The sequence below is a fragment of the Carassius auratus genome, chromosome 40, assembly GCF_003368295.1.
Source record: "Carassius auratus strain Wakin chromosome 40, ASM336829v1, whole genome shotgun sequence".
Classification (NCBI taxonomy): Eukaryota; Metazoa; Chordata; class Actinopteri; order Cypriniformes; family Cyprinidae; genus Carassius; species Carassius auratus.
The window spans coordinates 4,125,676-4,145,343 of record NC_039282.1 but is presented as its reverse complement, the minus strand read 5'-3'; the positions used below and the strand labels follow the sequence as shown (position 1 = coordinate 4,145,343).

Here is a 19,668-nt window from a genome sequence, read left to right as displayed (position 1 = left end):
ACTATACAAGCTCTCAGACAAACTTGCAGAAGATTATATATTTATATAAGATTATAGTTTTCTTTTGTAAAACTTTGTTATATAAATTATACTATATCTATTATCACCAAACTCTACTTAAGTGATGAAAATGGAACTAAAAAAAAATCTGACGTCAATGAAATGCGCTTACACGTTCAATCTGGAAGGGTGATATATATGTGACCCTGGACCACAAAAAGTGCAAATTTTTGGAAACTGAGATTTATACATCATCTGAAAGCTGAATATATAAGCTTTCCATTGATGTAGGGTTTGTTAGGATAGGGTAATATTAAGAGATACAACAATTAAAAAAAATTGGAATTTGAGGGTGCAAAAAAAAAAAAATCTAAATACTGAGAAAATCACCTTTAAGAATGTCCAAATGAAGTAGCAATGCATATTACTAATCAAAAAGGTTTTGATGTATTTATGGTATGACATTTACAAGACATCTTAATGGAACACAATTCTTACTTTGTTATAAAAGAAAAATCTCTAATTTTGACCAATACAATATATTTTTGGCTATTGCTACAAATATAGCCCAGCACCTGGTTCTATGGTCCAGGGTCATATATCTAGTCTGAATTGTAATGGCTTTTAGGGGATTTCGTGTGAATTTCCAGATATTTCCACAGTGAACAGGTGCAGTGTGCAACCAGTTATCAGACATCCAGAGGCTCCACGTCCCAAACACTGACCGTCCAGGTAAGAAGGTTGTGCCCAAGCTGTGGAAACACAGAAAGGTTTGAACTCACTTGCTTTTGTATATTTAGAAAATAATTTCAAAACGTTTTTGTTTATTAAATTGTATCTCCCAGTAAACTGTAACATTCACTGAGAGATACATTTTATAAATAACAACGTTTTGAAATTCTTTTCTGAAACCTTTGATGTGTTGGTTTTACCTGCGTAACCATAACCTCCTGGATTTCCATAGTTGGCCCACAAGTTAGTCAGGAAGAGACGCGCTTCCGTGTTTCTTTGTGAACAGAAACAAGCGTGACACGTGCAACCTTTGTATAACTGTGATGGGTGTGATGTGACCTTAAAACCCACCCTGATGCCTTGAGCACTTCTTTTGGTTTCTGGTTTCAGGACCTCGACCTAATTTAAAGCTCGACCATCTCCCAGCTCTTCCTGAGCTCCATTCACACTTATTAGTGTGCACTGCACCTCCATTCACGGACGACAACAGATGAACTCCAGGAGAAGTTACGGTAAGAACAATTAAGATTCAAACAGCCTAATTAAATGCTAAATTAACATGCTAACGTTACCGTACACGTACTGTTTGAGTTAATGATGAATATTTAATATTATGAATATGTATATTACAAATACCTGATTAGCTAACGTTACATACGTTAACTTTGTTTTTTTAATACATCCTTTAATGTGTCTTGTGTAAAGATAATGAACGCCAGAGGGCTCAACTGTACAACCTGCGCAGTCTGCGTGTATCTACAAAGTCCCCCAAAATTATACTTCCATCTAACCCCCATGATTTGGCTAAAAACGCAATATTGTAAAATAGCGCTAACCAGTTGTCTTGCGGTTCATTTGTTGTACACGCTTTACTGCTCTGACACGTAAATAATATGTCCGATGTTGAAAAGGGACATTCATTGTGTTGCTTACAAATCATTGGGCGTGACTAGAGGTGGATATTTTTTGCATTACCAGAGTTACTGCAGGTAAATTTAGCACTGTAAAATTGTGGGCTTAAGTAGTAGTAAAGATTGGTTATTAATGTTTTTATTGTTCATGAGCTAGAAATAAATAATTCTCAAAGTGATTTCATTGACATTGTTTCTCTGTGCTGTTAGATGGTGTGGACATTTAGAATGGCTTTCAAAACTTTACAATTATTGTTAGAATGATTGTTTTTGCCTGTTAAAAAAGTATTACAATTTCCTAAATAAATAAATAAAGAAGCAGCATAACTCCTTCCAATTTTGATAATAAATCAATATATTAGAATGATCATGTGACACTTTAGACAAGCAATTATGCTGAAAATTCAGCTTTGCCATCACCGGAATAAAACTATGTTTTGAAGCTTAAAATAGTACTTTAAATTGTAAAAACATTTCATAATCTAACTGTTTTTCTGTAGTTTTGGTCAAATGAATGCAGCCTTGATGACCATATGGGACTTCTTTTACAAACATGAAAAATCTTACTGATCCCAAACTTGAAAGGCTATTATAATGATAATACACTCTAATGAAAACATCTTAATGGGGGGGGGGGGGGGATGACATTTTAACAAGAGCTAAAAAATAAAAAAAGACATTAATTTGAAGACCTTTTCTGAACTATACTTTTAGGACTGATGTGGGAAAAACTTGTAAAATGTAGATGGTCACACCTGGGTTTTTTTTTTTTTTGTTGTTGTTTTTTTTTACCCAAGAACCCACTCTGCCATCAAAAAAGAAAAAAAATCCACTTGAGTTATCATAGCCTACATTCCCACTGTCAATGAATATTAAATAATAATTCAGATTTTCTAGTGATTTATTAAAAATTAAACAAAATCAGAAATATATTACTTTGTAATATGTTTAATGGATAGCTTCAATTTAATTTAGTTAATTTAATTTAAAAATGTTGAATACTGTAGAGGGAGTGGTCGACTGGTTTCTGGGTGAACAAACAAAATGAAAAAGGTATATTCATGGGCGTGTTCATTGGGTGTGCTCCTTGTAGGCGAGACATTGTCAAAGCCCCAAACTCGTTCTCACAGTAGTTAAACATAGTCAAGGCGAGGAAGAACTTTTTTGCATCTCCAAATGAAGGTGAGTGTGTACAAAGAATGCTCCTTTTAGAATTAAGTGGAAATTATGTGATGCCAAGTCAGTTTTAAGATGTGAATCGGAATTGTTACACATGAAGTCATAATTGGGAAAGGATATGAAGTTGAAATTGTGATTAGAATTGTTTCAGACTTTTGTATACCATGTTAAGTGGTATAATTAATGAAAAACGTCTTTACCATTACAATATTTATGCAACTTGATTTCTTATTCTTTGATTTTCTGTTTTTGTGTAGGACTGAAATTTTACTCACAAACCCAGTGCTCATACCCTGTAAAACTGGTTGAGAGTGATTGTTTTGAACTGACTTACTAATCCACCATGGCACGTGAACAGGACTACTACACAATCATGAATGGGTTGCAGGAGCTTGATTTCCAAGGGAAAGCAGTGCCCAGTGATCTTGTACTAATAGGTGAAAAAGCCTTTCCACTTGCCATGAATCCAAGAGGTCAGGTGCTGATGGCTGCATCTCATTATGGTCAGGGACGTGTGGTGGTGTTGGGACATGAGGAATACCTAACACGCTTCCCTGTCCTGATAGAGAATGCCATAAAGTGGCTCATGCCACGTACTGGTGATTCTGGCTCTGTAGGGATTCAGAAGAGTTTCCGTTCAGTAGCTGAAAACTTGAACTACTGCCCTATCAAGACAGAGCTAGGAGACTTTCGGAAAGGATTAGCTGTATATATCACAGATGCTTACAGTGTTGAGAGCTGTGCAAAGGATCTGATTGCATTCATCAAAGCTGGGGGTGGCTTGATCATTGCTGGCCAGGCCTGGCATTGGGCTGCAACCCACCCGCAAGAAAACACCATAAAGAACTTCCCAGGAAACAAGGTGTGCAGTGTTGCAGGAATCTACTTCTCAGAACACTGTGGAGAAATTGGCATCTTTCCTGTTCCAAGAAACATCCCTTCTAATTGGCTTGCTGTATCGTAAGTTCAGAAGACATTCTTAATTTTTACTCATTCTTTCAGAAACATACATTTCACCAACTGTTTTCAATTGTTACTTTTCAGTATAGGCAAGGACTTTAAAGATGACCTAAAGTTCCTACTAGAAGGTGTGTCTGAGTTCGACGTCCAAGGTGGGGCTATAGCGTCTGAGGTGATGGTGCACGGACCATTAGCATTTCCCATTGCAGTCACTCCAGATGGAAAAACATTCATTGCTGGTGCCTATTATGGGCAAGGTCGAGTAATTCTGGTGTCACATGAAGGCTACATGGGCCGGGACTCTTTGTCCACTTTCCTGATCAATGCTATCAAGTGGCTTGACGAGGGTCGCAAGGGTGTAATTGGCATCATACCCAGCCTGCAGGCAGCCCACACAGTACTGAGCAAATCTGGTTTAGATTGTCAGTTGACTGGTTTCAGAGAAGATCTAAGCGTCTATGTTTGCACTTCATACAGTGATGCCCAGTGTGCTGAGATCCAAGATTTTGTTGCTGAAGGCGGAGGTCTTATGATTGGGGGCCATGCCTGGTATTGGGCTCAGACCAACTGTGGCTCTAATGTGATGACCGATTATGCAGGAAATCGCATTCTTAATAAGATGGGTCTTTGTCTCTTGGGCAACACTTTGTGTGGGGGGTTATATAAAGCCCCAGAGATAGAACATATGTGTAAAGAGGTGTACCACTTTCGTAGCATGCTACATCGTTTTGCTAAACATGTAAGCCTGGGGAATGATCTGACAAATCATGAACAGAGCTGCTTGAAACAGCTGGGCAATGACTGTTCCAGTTACCTTCGCATGAGATCTCATGACAGTGCTGCCTATACTTCAATGGTAGCAGTTCTTAGTGACATAGTGAAGGAGGTAGGTGTTCCACAAGTGTGTATGAACTGCCCTGTTCAGAGTGAAAAAGACCGCCTGATGCTCCACGTTGGAACTGAGGTATACAAAGTGTCTCCTGATCCTGATGCCCTTCTTCCATACATCATTAAGGACAGACCTAACTTGCCGACTGTGTCTAATGCAAGAGTTCGGATCAGTGCCAACACTGCAGGTACAAAAGTTTTCCCGCCAAAAGTTATCTCATGTTTAAGTTTCAAAATTTTTGAATACTATACAATAAGAATGCAATTATTTGTTTCAGCTTGTGAAGAATGGATAAGCACAGGCTTATATCTTTCTCCTGGTATGAAGACGTACATAGCAGTTCCTCCAGAGATTGTTGGAAAAAATTGGCAGGTGATGAATAAAGTCTATACATGTATCCAATCATGGAATTCTTGGAGGGCATGTTATTAACATGAGGGGATAACAATATGCAGGTGCAGCTTGGTTGCCAAACGGATAACATTGGTGCATCAGATGTTCTGAAACGGGCTCCTGTGGTCCATGAGCGATTCCCTTTGGACAAAGAGATGGTCCAAGTTTGCAATCTATGGGGAGGGCTCATCTACTTAATAGCACCTCCTCAAAGCAAAGTGGATGGGGTGGAAATTGTTGTGCAGGTCTCAGTACAGGCTCCATACTTCAAGTCTGGTAAGATTTCTGATTGTGATTTCCGGTTTCTATACAGAACATTTAATGTTGTATGGTAAAACTTTGCAGTGCTAACTTGTTTTGTCCCTCAGGAGAGACCAGTGTGGCTGACTGGGTGAACAGGATCCGTCAGGCACCTGCCCCCTGGGCGGAGCTTGAATTTGAGAACATCATCATAACTTTAGAATCAGAATATATAAGGAATCTGGACTGCCCTGATGAGGTGGCTAAACTTTGGGATACCATAATGAGAAGCATTGCTGACCTGGCAGCAAGGCCTGGCAAGTTCCCCCGTAAGGAGCGGTTTGTTGCCGATGTTCAGATCTCTCACGGTTGGTGGTACTATTAAACACTCACAGTATCTTTGTTAGTTGATAAAAAGAACCATCACTATTACAACGGAATCATGCTAATAATATTAATTACACTCACAATGTGCTGGTGATAACACTGTTCCCCTTTTCCTTTTGCAGGTTGGATGCATGCTGGATATCCCATCATGATGCACTCTACCTCTGCCCCAGAACTAGTAAATGTACAGGAAGCCTATAAAAGTGGTTTGTGGGGACCCATTCACGAGCTGGGTCATAACCAGCAGCGTGGAGTTTGGGAGTTCCCTCCACACACCACTGAGTGCACTTGCAACCTATGGTCAGTGTACATACACGAGGAAGTGCTGGGTTTGAATAGGTCTAATGCTCATCCAGCCATGACTCTAGAAAACCGCCAGGCTCGTACCACAATGTATTGCAGTGGCGGTAAGGACTTAAACAGTTGGTGTATGTGGACGGCACTTGAGACTTACATGCAGGTGCGAACAGACTGCATATAATTTAAAAGATGGTTTAATAAAATAAATGCATTATTTGTGGGTAATAATTATTTATATTTTTTTTTATTTCATCTTTCATCATCACATCTAATTTTTTCCAGCTTCAGGAAAAATTTGGCTGGGATTCTTTCAAGAAAGTTTTTACTGCCTACAATGATATGAATGGAGTGCCAAACGACAATGCAGGCAAGATGAATCTGTATGCTGAGACCTTCTCCAAAGTGGTCAACCTGAATCTTTGCCCCTTCTTCAAAGCGTGGGGTTGGCCCATCCAGACCAGCACACAAGAGAAAATGTCTCATCTCCCTGAGTGGAGTGACCATCCTATGGTCCAGTATGCATAAGAACTTCTTAGTTAGCTGTTAAAATGTTTTAATGTTGCTAATTAGTAAGATTATATATGCTTAAGTAATTTGAAATCATTATTGTTCTCATTTTGCTTAAGAAGATGAGCAACACTTGTTATTGGTGGGTATAGTCTAAGTGGACTAAGGTTAAGCACAACCAGAAAAATGTATGTTTAAATCACAGCACATACTATACATAAATACTAAAAACCACTTGTATTACTGTATGAAATGCTCTTCAAAAAGTCATACATTTAACTGTATGGCATGGTGTTTTATATTGGTGAATCTTTTTCTTATCCAAGAGAATAAATCCTATATATCATATTATTGTCTAAGACTCTGGATGGTGCATAATGGTATTGTGTTTTGAAAATATGGAATTAAGACCTGTTGCTGATGCTCAACAGATTTAATAAATGCAAGGATAACACTTTATAATAACTTTCATTAATGAATCATTAACAAACATATCATTTTAACTGGTTTATATATATTCACATAACTAGAAATGTGTTCTAATGTGCTTGTTAATGTTTACTAAACTTAGTAAACTTTACCTAATGATCAACGGATAATTAATGTAAATTAAAACTTTTATGATCATGCACGTCTTGAAACTCTACAAATGATTTTAACAGATTTTATCTAATAATTAAGAGCTTTTGTTAATATACAACACTTTTGCTGTTATCGTAGTGTGATACAAGGTTGGGGTTGTGTGGTATGGGTAGGTTTAAGGGTTGGTTAATGGGTCAAAAGTGTAGATGGGACAGTTTGGTTACTATAAGGGAACACAGGTCAATCTGTTTACATACAGTATTGTTCAAAATAATAGCAGTACAATGTGACTAACCAGAATAATCAAGGTTTTTCGTATTTTTTTTATTGCTACGTGGCAAACAAGTTACCAGTAGGTTCAGTAGATTCTCAGAAAACAAATGAGACCCAGCATTCATGATATGCACGCTCTTAAGGCTGTGCAATTGGGCAATTAGTTGAATTAGCTGAAAGGGGTGTGTTCAAAAAAATAGCAGTGTGGCATTCAATCACTGAGGTCATCAATTTTGTGAAGAAACAGGTGTGAATCAGGTGGCCCCTATTTAAGGATGAAGCCAACACTTGTTGAACATGCATTTGAAAGCTGAGGAAAATGGGTCGTTCAAGACATTGTTCAGAAGAACAGCGTACTTTGATTAAAAAGTTGATTAGAGAGGGGAAAACCTATAAAGAGGTGCAAAAAATGATAGGCTGTTCAGCTAAAATGATCTCCAATGCCTTAAAATGGAGAGCAAAACAAGAGAGACGTGGAAGAAAACGGAAGACAACCATCAAAATGGATAGAAGAATAACCAGAATGGCAAAGGCTCAGCCAATGATCACCTCCAGGATGATCAAAGACAGTCTGGAGTTACCTGTAAGTACTGTGACAGTTAGAAGACGTCTGTGTGAAGCTAATCTATTTTCAAGAATCCCCCGCAAAGTCCCTCTGTTAAAAAAAAGGCATGTGCAGAAGAGGTTACAATTTGCCAAAGAACACATCAACTGGCCTAAAGAGAAATGGAGGAACATTTTGTGGACTGATGAGAGTAAAATTGTTCTTTTTGGGTCCAAGGGCCACAGGCAGTTTGTGAGACGACCCCCAAACTCTGAATTCAAGCCACAGTACACAGTGAAGACAGTGAAGCATGGAGGTGCAAGCATCATGATATGGGCATGTTTCTCCTACTATGGTGTTGGGCCTATTTATCGCATACCAGGGATCATGGATCAGTTTGCATATGTTAAAATACTTGAAGAGGTCATGTTGCCCTATGCTGAAGAGGACATGCCCTTGAAATGGTTGTTTCAACAAGACAATGACCCAAAACACACTAGTAAACGGGCAAAGTCTTGGTTCCAAACCAACAAAATTAATGTTATGGAGTGGCCAGCCCAATCTCCAGACCTTAATCCAATTGAGAACTTGTGGGGTGATATCAAAAATGCTGTTTCTGAAGCAAAACCAAGAAATGTGAATGAATTGTGGAATGTTGTTAAAGAATCATGGAGTGGAATAACAGCTGAGAGGTGCCACAAGTTGGTTGACTCCATGCCACACAGATGTCAAGCAGTTTTAAAAAACTGTGGTCATACAACTAAATATTAGTTTAGTGATTCACAGGATTGCTAAATCCCAGAAAAAAAAAATGTTTGTACAAAATAGTTTTGAGTTTGTACAGTCAAAGGTAGACACTGCTATTTTTTTTAACACACCCCTTTCAACTAATTGCCCAATTTCACAGCCTTAAGAGCGTGCATATCATGAATGCTGGGTCTTGTTTGTTTTCTGACAATCTACTGAACCTACTGGTAACTTGTTTGCCACGTAGCAATAAAAAATATACTAAAAACCTTGATTATTCTGGTTAGTCACATTGTACTGCTATTATTTTGAACAATACTGTAACATGTTTTGATAAATGAAATTTTTTTCTTCCACGGCCGTATGATTCAAGGAATAACATGTTTAATGATATAGTATACTAATATAAGTGTTGAGGCAATAAAAACATTTTTCTTTGAGAATGATTATTTGAGATGCATTTAACTAAAAATCCCTTTAAATAGATGTTGTTACGGCAGCTAAACATCCAGTGCCCATAAAAGTACTGCATGATTAGTAATCATTTATAAACATTTACAGATGATGAATAGTTTAAACTTTAGATTGGCTACTGCAAAAACATGTGTAAAAAATGTGTAAAAAAATAATTAATGGTTTAAGATGTAAAGGTAACTTAAATGAACTTTTATTGTATTAATTAAAAATAAACTGACATTAGGAATCAATCTCTTGCCCTCCCTATGTTTCCATATGCGTGTTAACACAATTCAGGAGCAAATGAAGACTGACGCCAGGATGTGGTTTTTCCAAAAAGTTATTTTACTTCGATATCAGTTTATAATAAGAAATAATTGAAGTCACATAAATCACTGTTTACACAACTCACTTATATTACACTGTTCATTTATATCGCATTCCTCACTTATATTACACTGCTTACTTAAATTACTCACTTATCAAGTCAAGTCTGCTTTATTGTCAATTCTTCCACATGTACAGTACATACATACAGAGAATCAAAATTGCGTTACTCTCAGACCCCCAGTGTATACAGATAACACTAACAGTAGAGCCTAAAAATAAAATATAAGATGCGACTATATAGGGAATGTAAAAAAAAGACATATAATACAATTTAAAATAAATAAAGCAGCGCAAGGCACATGGCAGATAGAGTGTAAACCAGTGAAGTGAACAAACAGTGCAGATAAAAAATATAAAAAACCTTATTCAGTCTGATTGAAGTGATAAAGGGCTCAAGGGCAGTTATTTTACTTAAACTGACTGATGAGGTAGTATAATGACGTCAGTTCCATGCTTGTGCATAAAGTGACTGGTGCAGGTCATCGTATGTTAGTGGGGGTGGAGGGGGACTGGGGGGTGGTGGAAGGAACTGGAGATGTGGGATCTGGTGGGGGGGGGGGTTTAGTTCTGTGATGCCTGGGGCAGATGAGGCACAGGTGGGGGGGTGAGGCAAGGTCGGGGGCGAGTTCAGCTTCCTGACAGCCTGATGAATGAAGCTGTCCTTCAGTCTGCTGGTCCTAGCCTGGAGACTCTGCAGTCTCCTCCCTGATGGCAGCAGACTGAAGAAGATGTGTGATGGGTGTGTGGGATCACCTGAGATGCAGAGGGCTTTGCTAGTCAGACGGGTTCCATAAATGTCCTGGAGGGAGGGGAGACAGACACCAATGATCTTCTCAGCTGCTCTCACTATGCGTTGCAGAGTCTTTGGGCAGGACGCGTTACAGGCCCCATACCAAACAGTGATGCAGCTTGTCAGGATGCTCTTGATGGTGCCTCTGTAGAAGGTGTACATGATGGATGGCAGGGCTCTGGCTCTTCTAAGTTTGTGAAGGAAGTAGTGATGCTGCTGTGAGTTCTTGGCCAGTGCTGCATTGTTGTCCGTCCAGGAGAAGTCCTCTGTGATGTGTACACCCAGGAACTTGGTGCTGCTCACTCAGAGGAGCGTGCTGAGTGTGTGCTCTCATGAAGTCAACCATAATCTCCTTCGTCTTCTCCACATTCAGAGAGAGATTGTTGTCACTGCACCACCCGGCCAGGTCTCTCAGTACACGCCCAGGGATGTTGTCAGGACCCGGAGCTTTGCGTGCATTGATCCTGCTGAAGGATCTCCTCACGCTGTCTGGGGTCAGCGTCATCACCTGGTCACCGGGAGGAGGTGGGGTCTTCTGTGCAGTTGGTGCTGTTTTGTTGCTCAAAGTAAGTGAAGAAGGTGTTCAGCTCATTCAGCAGAGAGATGTTGCTGTCACAGGTCCGCGGTAGGGGCTTGTAGTCTGTAATGGTCTGTATCCCCTGCCACAGATTCAGAGTGTCTCTGCTGTCGCTGAATTGATGGGCTATCCTCCCGGATAAATATGAATTTATTAAATATGGGACAAGTTGGCCCAGGCTGTTCTCAGGCCAACCTCATCTCTAGCTCTGAAGGCAGCATTCCGCATCTTCAGGAGTCTGTAGACCTCCCCTGTCATTCACGGCTTCTGGTTGGCCCAGACAGTGATGGTTTTTGTGACTGTTACATCATCAATACACAGTCTCCTGGAGTTCAGTGGTGTTATTGTATGTGGCAGCCTGCTTAAACATTTTCCACACAGTTGTGTCAAAGCATTCTTGAAGAGCCCCTGACGATCCTTCCGGCCACACTTGAATTTGTTTTTGAACTGGTTTGTCGACTTTAATGAGCGGTCTGTATGCAGGCATTAGCATGACAGTGATGTGGTCTGAGTCACCAAGGTGGGGGGTGGGGAGGGCTTTGTAGGCTCCTCTCTGTGATGTGTAAACAAAGTCTAAAATGTTATTACCTCGTGTTGGAAAGTTAATGTGTTGGTGTATTTTTGGAAACGCACTCTTTTAAGTCAGCATGGTTGAAATCCCCAGCTATGATGAGAAAAGCATCAGGGTGCACTGTCTGCTGCTCACTGATGTGCTGGTACAGATCATTTAGTGCATCGTTCCTGTTGCAGTTGATGTTCAGGGGAATATAAACCGAAATGAGCACAAAAATGTAAACACAAAGCCCGCCGCCGTGGGTTTTTCCTCCCGAGACGAGAACTCTGTCCGCTCAATAGCATGTCAGCTGGTCGAGCTGAATAGCGCAGTCTGGAATGCTGTTGCTGAGCCATGTTTCCATGAACACAAAAACACAACTGTCTTTTACAGAGTTGAATGTAGTAATCAGATGTAGTCCAGTTTATTTTCTAAAAAGCAGAGTTTAACTGTAAAAATGCGGTTGACATCCACTAGAAACTCATGACTGTATGTGCGCTTAAAGACAGGTAGACGCGATGATGATGTACAAAAACACTGCGAATTACAAGACAAAAAACACGAAAACACCGTTCTGTCGGGGCAGAGAGAAGCCACTGCGTGTGGACCAGAGCCGGACAGTAACGGAGTACACTTGAGTACAGTACTTGAGTACAATTATGAGGGAATTTTGTACTTTATTCAAGTATCATTTCTTTGGAGTACTCATGACTTTACTCAAGTACATTTGAGAGGCAAATATTGTCCGCTACATTTCTATCAATAACCGTAAGTACCCGTTACTTCTTCGGCCCCGACCACACGGAGACAGAGCTTGCCCCAATCCAATCTTTTTTTCCCTCATCTAAAAAAATATCAGACAAATTGTAATTCTGTAATTTGTAATTCTGCCACAGAGATACACTTAAAAAGGAGAAGAAGACATGGACTTGCTCATAAACCTTGCTCGTGGTACACATTTATTAATCCATGTTAATGTTAGTAAATAAAAAATACAGTTATGTTCAGTGTTTGTTCATGTTTTCGTTGCTGTTACATGACGTAGTGGTGTTTGACTAGGGGCGAGACGTGGGCTGATGAACATCATATTTTCAGGGGTTTGCCGTCCAGACGAAAACGCAAAGGCCGCGTTTTCAGATTTATCAACTTTGGGACCCGGTTTAAAAAAACATCGCCAGATCTATGTGGACGAAAACGCCTATCCTCTTAAAAATGTGTGAGACTAAAAAAAGGAAGAATTTTCGAAATTTTGTGCACACACACACACACACACACACACAGAGAGTTGTTACACATAGATTGTGTGTGTGAGAATGGTGTTATTCAGCTGAAAGTATTTTCTCCTGCCTTTGCCTGTATGTCAGTGTCAGAGGAAGGTGCTTAATACTGTCACTCAAATGAGCTGAATTTTATTTTTTCTTCTTTGTACGCTGACCTAAACACAGCTGATTAGCTGATTTTCTTTTATAATTATTATTTTCTCTTCTATGCTGCGTGTATAACACGGTCAGGTTCAGAGGTGTGTCAGAACATTGCTTTATTGCCTTCTTTGCTGGTTTAGGTTTATTGATTTGATTAATGAAAAAACAGAGAAACTCACATGTACACAATTGTCAGCTGAATTTTCATTTCTGATATTACACATTAATGTAAGCTGAGCATTTGCTTTGATGTTCTTGAGTATGCAGTGTGTTTAACACAGTCAGGTTCAAATGTGGGTGCAAAAAAATCCATTAAAATTCTTGCAGAGGTTTGTCAGAGCATTGCCATTGTGCTATTGCCTTGTGGGCAAGTGAGAAATGTTAAATAAAGCAACATGGTAAAAAGATGAAAATGATTTGATTTTACGCTCCCTACTATCCATATGCATATTAAACTGCTCCCTACTATCCATATGCATCTTTGCTCTTTCGTGTTTTTTCACTTTCTCCGAGAGATGATGCATTTCGGTGACACCTGTAGTTGCCTATGCGATGTCTGTCACGCTCTCGCAATGGAACAAAATGCAGCGGTAAATTAGCAGAATAAAGCTACTTCGCAGCCTATTAGCCTTTTTCCCTGCTCATACCACGTCCTCGAAAATCCTTGTTTATACAACTTCCTGCCCTTTGTAGATACTTGTTCTCTGTTGTTTTTTTTGTTGTTGTTTTTTTTACATTTAATGAAGATATTAAAGTAGTTTTTCATTTTTTTTTCTTGTTAAAATTCAAAATAGTTTTAAATATTGGATATCACTGATCCCACTCGTTGCACAAGTTAAGGTTACGCACGATGACGAAAGCACGTTAGTTCCCCCCGGAACTCATTAAGATTTCAGTGCAGTGCCTACAGTTAGGAAAAAAAAAATCTTTTGAATGGAAGTCTATGAGAGCACTCGGGGCGATTCTCAGTTTGACAAAAAAATCACCCAAAAAGGGGCGGTACTACACAAAACGCGACTCGACGCTGATTTGACTATTTAGAGGCAGCACAAACAGTCTAGAATAGTGAAAGCTAGCGTAACACTGGTTGAATGTAAAAGTATAAAAATCCCTCCCTTTCCTTTGGTGGTGTGTCGCCCAATCACCCTAATGGAGAAACTGCCACTGTTTGAGACACACTTTGCCATTGAGATGACTGATTTTAAGTGATTATTATTAATAAACTTTTATAAACATTTACAATAGATGGATAGTTAATGCTTTAGATTGAGTACTGCAAAAGCATGAACAAATGAGTAATATTATGTGTATATAGGGTGAATTTTGGACATCTGGGATGCTTTTTGCGATCGAGGTGACTCCTTATAAATGTACAAATTTTAAGAAAACTTTATAAACATTTACAAAGAATTAATAGTTTCCACTTTAGATTGGGTACTAAAAAACATGCATGAACAAATAATTTCTTAAGATGTGAAAACAGTAGATGAAAATAATAGAAAAAAATGAAGACCAAATATATTACCTTTATAGATTGATTGAACAAAAAATATGTTAACATGAATAGTTCAGTGAACAGTAAAGAGCTTAAAATAACTGATTAAGCAATTTTTTTCAAAACATTTGTGTAAAAAAACAGACATTAGGTAATGTGTGAACTAAAGTTTAATTACATTTGTTAGCATTCAAAAGTACATTAACAAATAACCTTTTAATAATTGTTTAATTTCTGTTGAAATTGAAAAGATTTTTAAAAAGAAATTTGTAGATTTTTAAAAGGTGCCTGATCATATGAACTGAAAGTTAAATAACATTTGTAAGCATTTGAACTTACATAAAATTATCTGTTAAGTATTACATAATGCTTGTTAATGATTTATTAATGAAAGTTAATATAAAGTGTTACCAGTTGAAGTGAATGTGTTGGCCTAAGCTTTGCATTGGCCGCTAAACAGTTCATTCACCGGTGCATCAGAGAATTGCTGAAGGAAGTCGACCATCTCATCTAAGGTGTGTTCAACTACCACATTCAGCTCTGTGTTTAGGGCAGTTGCAGCACCACTTAGAATGGGGCGGCCATTTTGATCGACACAGCAGTAAGCGTTCCAGATGTACTCTGGGATGTTGACCCGTCTGACATTGTTCTTGATGATCCAGTTGTTAGAAGAGGGAATAGCACCAGCCAACACATAAGCCTGATGACAGTTGCCATTAAACAAGCTGGTCAGTTTAGACTCGTGTTTGTTCCAAGCGTTCTGATTCAGCGTTGGGTTTTGGGGCACCACATTTGTCAGGGTAAAGGTGGCATTTCGACTTGGAACTAATAGGAAGCAGTTATGATAAAAGAAAGAGAATAAAAGTAAACATTTGAAATAATTTCACTTTTGATTAAATTCAATTTCAACGTATATCAGTAAGTGTTCACAATACTAACTTCTAACTTTGGCAATAAAAGTAATAGTGTGAAATGTTATCTGATCTTTCTGAAACTATGACCTCAGTCACTAAAAAGTTAAACTGGAGCGTAGGCATAACGAAATGCTTAATTTTACCTGCATGATGTCCATTGGGGTTCAAGTGTCCACGGTCAAATCCTGAGTTTGTGTAGTCTTCATTCAGAGCCTGTTTTTCTCCTAAATAGATATCTGGGTTCTGCTGCAACAGCTTATACCCATCTTCCATTTCTTCAGACCATGAGGGATTCACCAACTAGCAAAACGTCATCATTTTAATGGCTTAATCCAGAGACATCAACATTACTTTAGCATAACTAAGAGTAATTAAAGGGTTAGTTCACCCAATAATCAAAATTATGTCATTAATGACTCGCCCTCATGTCGTTCCAAACCAGTGAGACCTCCGTTTATCTTCGGAACGCAGTTTAAGATATTGTAGATTTAGTCCGAGAGCTCTCAGTCCCTCCATTGAAACTGTGTGTACGGTATACTGTCCATGTCCAGAAAGGTAAGAAAAACATCTTCAAAGTAGTCCATGTGACATCAGAGTGTCAGTTAGAATTTTTTGAAGCATCGAAAATACATTTTGGTCCAAAAATAGCAAAAACTACGACTTTATTCATCATGGTCTTCTCTTCCGTGTCTGTTGTGAGAGAGAGTTCAAAACAAAGCAGTTTGTGATATCCGGTTTGCGAATGAATGATTCAATGTAAACTGATCTTTTTGAACCAGTTCAGCAAATCGAACTGAATCGTTTTAAAAGGTTCACGTCTCCAATACGCATTAATCCACAAATGACTTAAGCTGTTCACTTTTTTAATGTGGCTGACACTCCCTCTGAGTTCAAACAAACCAATATCCCGGAGTAATTAATTTACTCAAACAGTACACTGACTGAACTACTGTGAAGAGAGAACTGAAGATGAACACCGAGCCGAGCCAGATAACGAACGAAAGATTGACTCATCCCGAGTCAAGAACCGTTTCTGTCAGATGCGTCCGATTCAAGTACCGAGGAGCTGATGATACTGCGCATTTGTGATTCAGCGTGAAGCAAACCGACACACAGAGCGTCTGAACTGAACTGATTCTTTTGGTGATTGATTCTGAACTGATTCTGTGCTAGTGTTATGAGTGCAGGTAAACTGAAGGCTTGCAGTCAGCGCCAATGACGCCATTACGTTGAGCGCAAAAGAACCGATGAACTGTTTTCTTCAACCGGTTTATTGAATCAAATTGTCAGAAAGAACTACTGGTGATCCGAAAACCAATGCAACCAGTTCTTGACTTGTGAACGAGTCAGTCTTTTGTTCGTTATCTGGCTCGGCTCGGTGTTCATCTTCACAGCAGTTCAGTCAGTGTACTGTTTGAGTAAATGAATTACTCCGGGATATTGGTTTGTTTGAACTCAGAGGGAGTGTCAGCCACATTAAAAAAGTTTACAGCTTAAGTCATTTGTGGATTAATGCGTATTGGAGACGTTTAAAACAATTCAGTTCGATTTGGTGAACTGGTTCAAAAAGATCTGGTTACATCAAATGATTCGTTCGCAAACCGGATATCACAAACTGCAGTGTTTTGAACTCTCTCTCACAACAGACACAGAAGAGAAGACAATGCTCAATAAGGTTGTAGTTTTTGCTATTTTTGGACCAAAATCTAACGGACCCTCTGATGTCACATGGACTACTTTGATGATTTTTTTCTTACCTTTCTGGACATGGACAGTAGACCGTACACACAGTTTCAATGGAGGGACTGAGAGCTCTCGGACTAAATCTAAATTATCTTAAACTGCGTTCCGAAGATAAAAGGAGGTCTCACGGGTTTGGAGCGACATGAGGGTGAGTTATTAATTGCATAATTTTGATTATTAGTGAACTAACCTTTTAACAAACAAAAGCCCCTTCATTTTAACAATATTGGAACTAGAGGTATTTTTAAACTCCAGTGAATATTTCAGGATAAAATGTATTATATATCAGTGTTTTATTATTATATTTTAAAATGTATTATATTTGAACATTTCTGTGTACCAGTTTTCCTACAAAGTGCTTTTATATATATATATATATATATATATATATATATATATATATATATATATATATATATATATATATATGGTACAGAAAGTATTCATACCCTTTGCTCAGTATTTAGTAGAAGCACACTTTTGATTTAATACAGCCATGATTCTTTTTGGGAAAGATGCAACTAGTTTTTCACAGCTAGATTTGGGGATCCTCAGCCATTTTCAGGTCTCTCCAGAGATGCTCAATTGGGTTTAAGTCAGGGCTCTGGCTGGGCCATTCAAGAACAGTCATGGAGTGAAGCCACTCCTTTGTTATTTTAGCTGTGTGCTTAGGGTCATTGTCTTGTTGGAAGGTGAACCTTCGGCCCAGTCTGAGGTCCTGAGCACTCTGGAGAAGGTTTTCATCCAGGATATCCCTGTACTTGGCCGCATTCATCTTTCCCTCGATTGCAACCAGTCATCCTATCCCTGCAGCAGATAAACACCCCCACAGCATGATACTTCCACCACCATGCTTCACTGTTGGGACTGTATTGGACAAGGAAGGAGCAGTGCCTGGTTTTCTCCACACATACCACTTAGAATTAAGGTCAAATAGTTCTCATCAGACCAGAGAATCCTTTATGTGTTTTTGAGCAAACTCCATGGGGGCTTGCACTGAGGAGAGGCTTCCGTTGGGCCACTCTGCCATAAAGCCCTGACTGGTGGAGGGCTGCAGTGATGGTTGACTTTCTTAAAACTTTCGTCCATCTCCCGACTGCATCTCTGGAGCTCAGCCACATTGATCTTTGGGTTCTTCTTTACCTCTCTCACCAACGCTCTTCTCCCCCGATAGCTCAGTTTGGCCAGACGGCCAGCTCTAGGAAGGGTTCTGGTTGTCCCAAACGTCTTCCATTTAAGGATTATGGAGGCTACTGTGCTCTTAGGAACCTTAAGTGCAGCAGAATTTTTTTTGTAACCTTGGCCAGATCTGTGCCTTGCCACAATTCTGTCTCTGAGCTCTTCAGGCAGTTCCTTTGACCTCATGATTTTTTTTTGCTCTGACATGCACTGTGAGCTGTAAGGTCTTATATAAACAGGTGTGTGGCTTTCATAATCAAGTCCAGTCAGTATAATCAAACACAGCTGGACTCAAATGAAGGTGTAGAACCATCTCAAGGATGATCAGAAGAAATGGACAGCACCTGAGTTAAATATATGAGTGTCACAGCAAAGGGTCTGAATACTTAGGACCACGTGATATTTAAGTATTTCTTATTTAATAAATGTGCAAAAATGTCAACAATTCTGTGTTTTTCTGTCAATATGGGGTGCTGTGTGTACATTAAGGAGGAAAAAAATTAACTCAAATGATTTTAGCAAAAGGCTGCAATATAACAAAGAGTGAAAAATTTAAGGGGGTCAGAATACTTTCCATACCCACTGTATATATATTGTTCAACCTTTTATCACAGTAAATCCTTCCATTAGTTTCCAAAAGTATTTTGTTCATTTTTAGCCATATTTACAATAAAATACAAGTAAAATAGCAAAAAAAAAAAAAAACGAAAAGAAAAGATCATATAAAAATACAGCACATAAATAAATAAATAAATATACATCATTTATGAAAACATGAAGTTATCAGAGTTCAAACAGAAAAGCATACACACGAAATAGAAATATACGTTTTGTATATATTTATTGTTTTATTGAAGTGAGAAACCAAATTTTCCAAAATGTTTGAAGGCAATATAGATAAATAGATTGAACTCACCTGTGGCTCTATAAACCAGCGCGTCTCTCTGCCTCCACCATTGCTCGGCTGAAATATGTAAGCAGAATAGACAGCTGTGTGGTAGTGTGTGTTGTACAGCGTGGCAAAGTGATACGTGTTTAGGAAGCGCTGACATAAACGGACCACATCCGTCAGGGAAGCTCCTAAATCTGGAACTTTCTCCTTGTAGAAGAACTTGATGCAATCCGGTGAATCCCAGAAATTTGCCACCACATGTCCATCTGCAGGGCTCAGGAACACACCAGTGAGGACACACACGATGAAAGTAACCTTCATAATGCAACAGACTAAATGCAACAATGTAGAAACGTCTTATAACACAGCTCTCCTTTATAGCTCCTATTTATTTTCACTCCCCATGACTGATAAGCACTAGAGATCACATGCTAGATCCAAAATTAGCCACATTTGGATGAACAGATCAAATAAATAAATGTATTATGTAGTTAAAATTTATATATATATATATATATATATATATATATATATATATATATATATATATATATATATAAATTTTAACTACATAATACATTTATTATATATATTTCTGTTTTATTTTTCCTGCA

At 38.7% G+C, this 19,668-nt stretch overlaps 2 protein-coding genes across 5 annotated transcripts; one reads left to right on the top strand and one right to left on the bottom strand.

Annotated features, from left to right (window-relative positions):
• The first annotated feature begins 669 nt into the window (after positions 1-669).
• LOC113058302 (TRPM8 channel-associated factor homolog) lies at positions 670-6,846 on the top strand. Of its 4 annotated transcripts, none has more exons than XM_026226070.1 (9): positions 670-732; positions 1,123-1,244; positions 3,080-3,782; positions 3,867-4,858; positions 4,949-5,043; positions 5,127-5,340; positions 5,433-5,672; positions 5,814-6,151; positions 6,274-6,846. In XM_026226070.1, exons 3-9 carry the CDS (start codon positions 3,166-3,168, stop codon positions 6,514-6,516), a joined length of 2,739 nt encoding a protein of 912 aa, XP_026081855.1. In that variant the 5' UTR covers positions 670-732; positions 1,123-1,244; positions 3,080-3,165; the 3' UTR covers positions 6,517-6,846. The 4 variants fall into 4 exon arrangements, with proteins under 4 accessions (XP_026081855.1, XP_026081856.1, XP_026081859.1 ...); XM_026226071.1 differs by having other exon boundaries at positions 722-770; XM_026226074.1 differs by lacking the exon at positions 670-732 and having other exon boundaries at positions 975-1,244; positions 5,433-5,633.
• Positions 6,847-14,594: 7,748 nt separating this feature from the next.
• On the bottom strand, positions 14,595-19,422 carry LOC113058981 (endonuclease domain-containing 1 protein). The gene is made up of 3 exons (XM_026227222.1): positions 19,079-19,422; positions 15,384-15,540; positions 14,595-15,151 (listed from the first exon to the last, which is right to left on the bottom strand). Exons 1-3 carry the CDS (start codon positions 19,373-19,375, stop codon positions 14,760-14,762), a joined length of 846 nt encoding a protein of 281 aa, XP_026083007.1. The 5' UTR covers positions 19,376-19,422; the 3' UTR covers positions 14,595-14,759.
• Between the last annotated feature and the right edge of the window lie 246 nt (positions 19,423-19,668).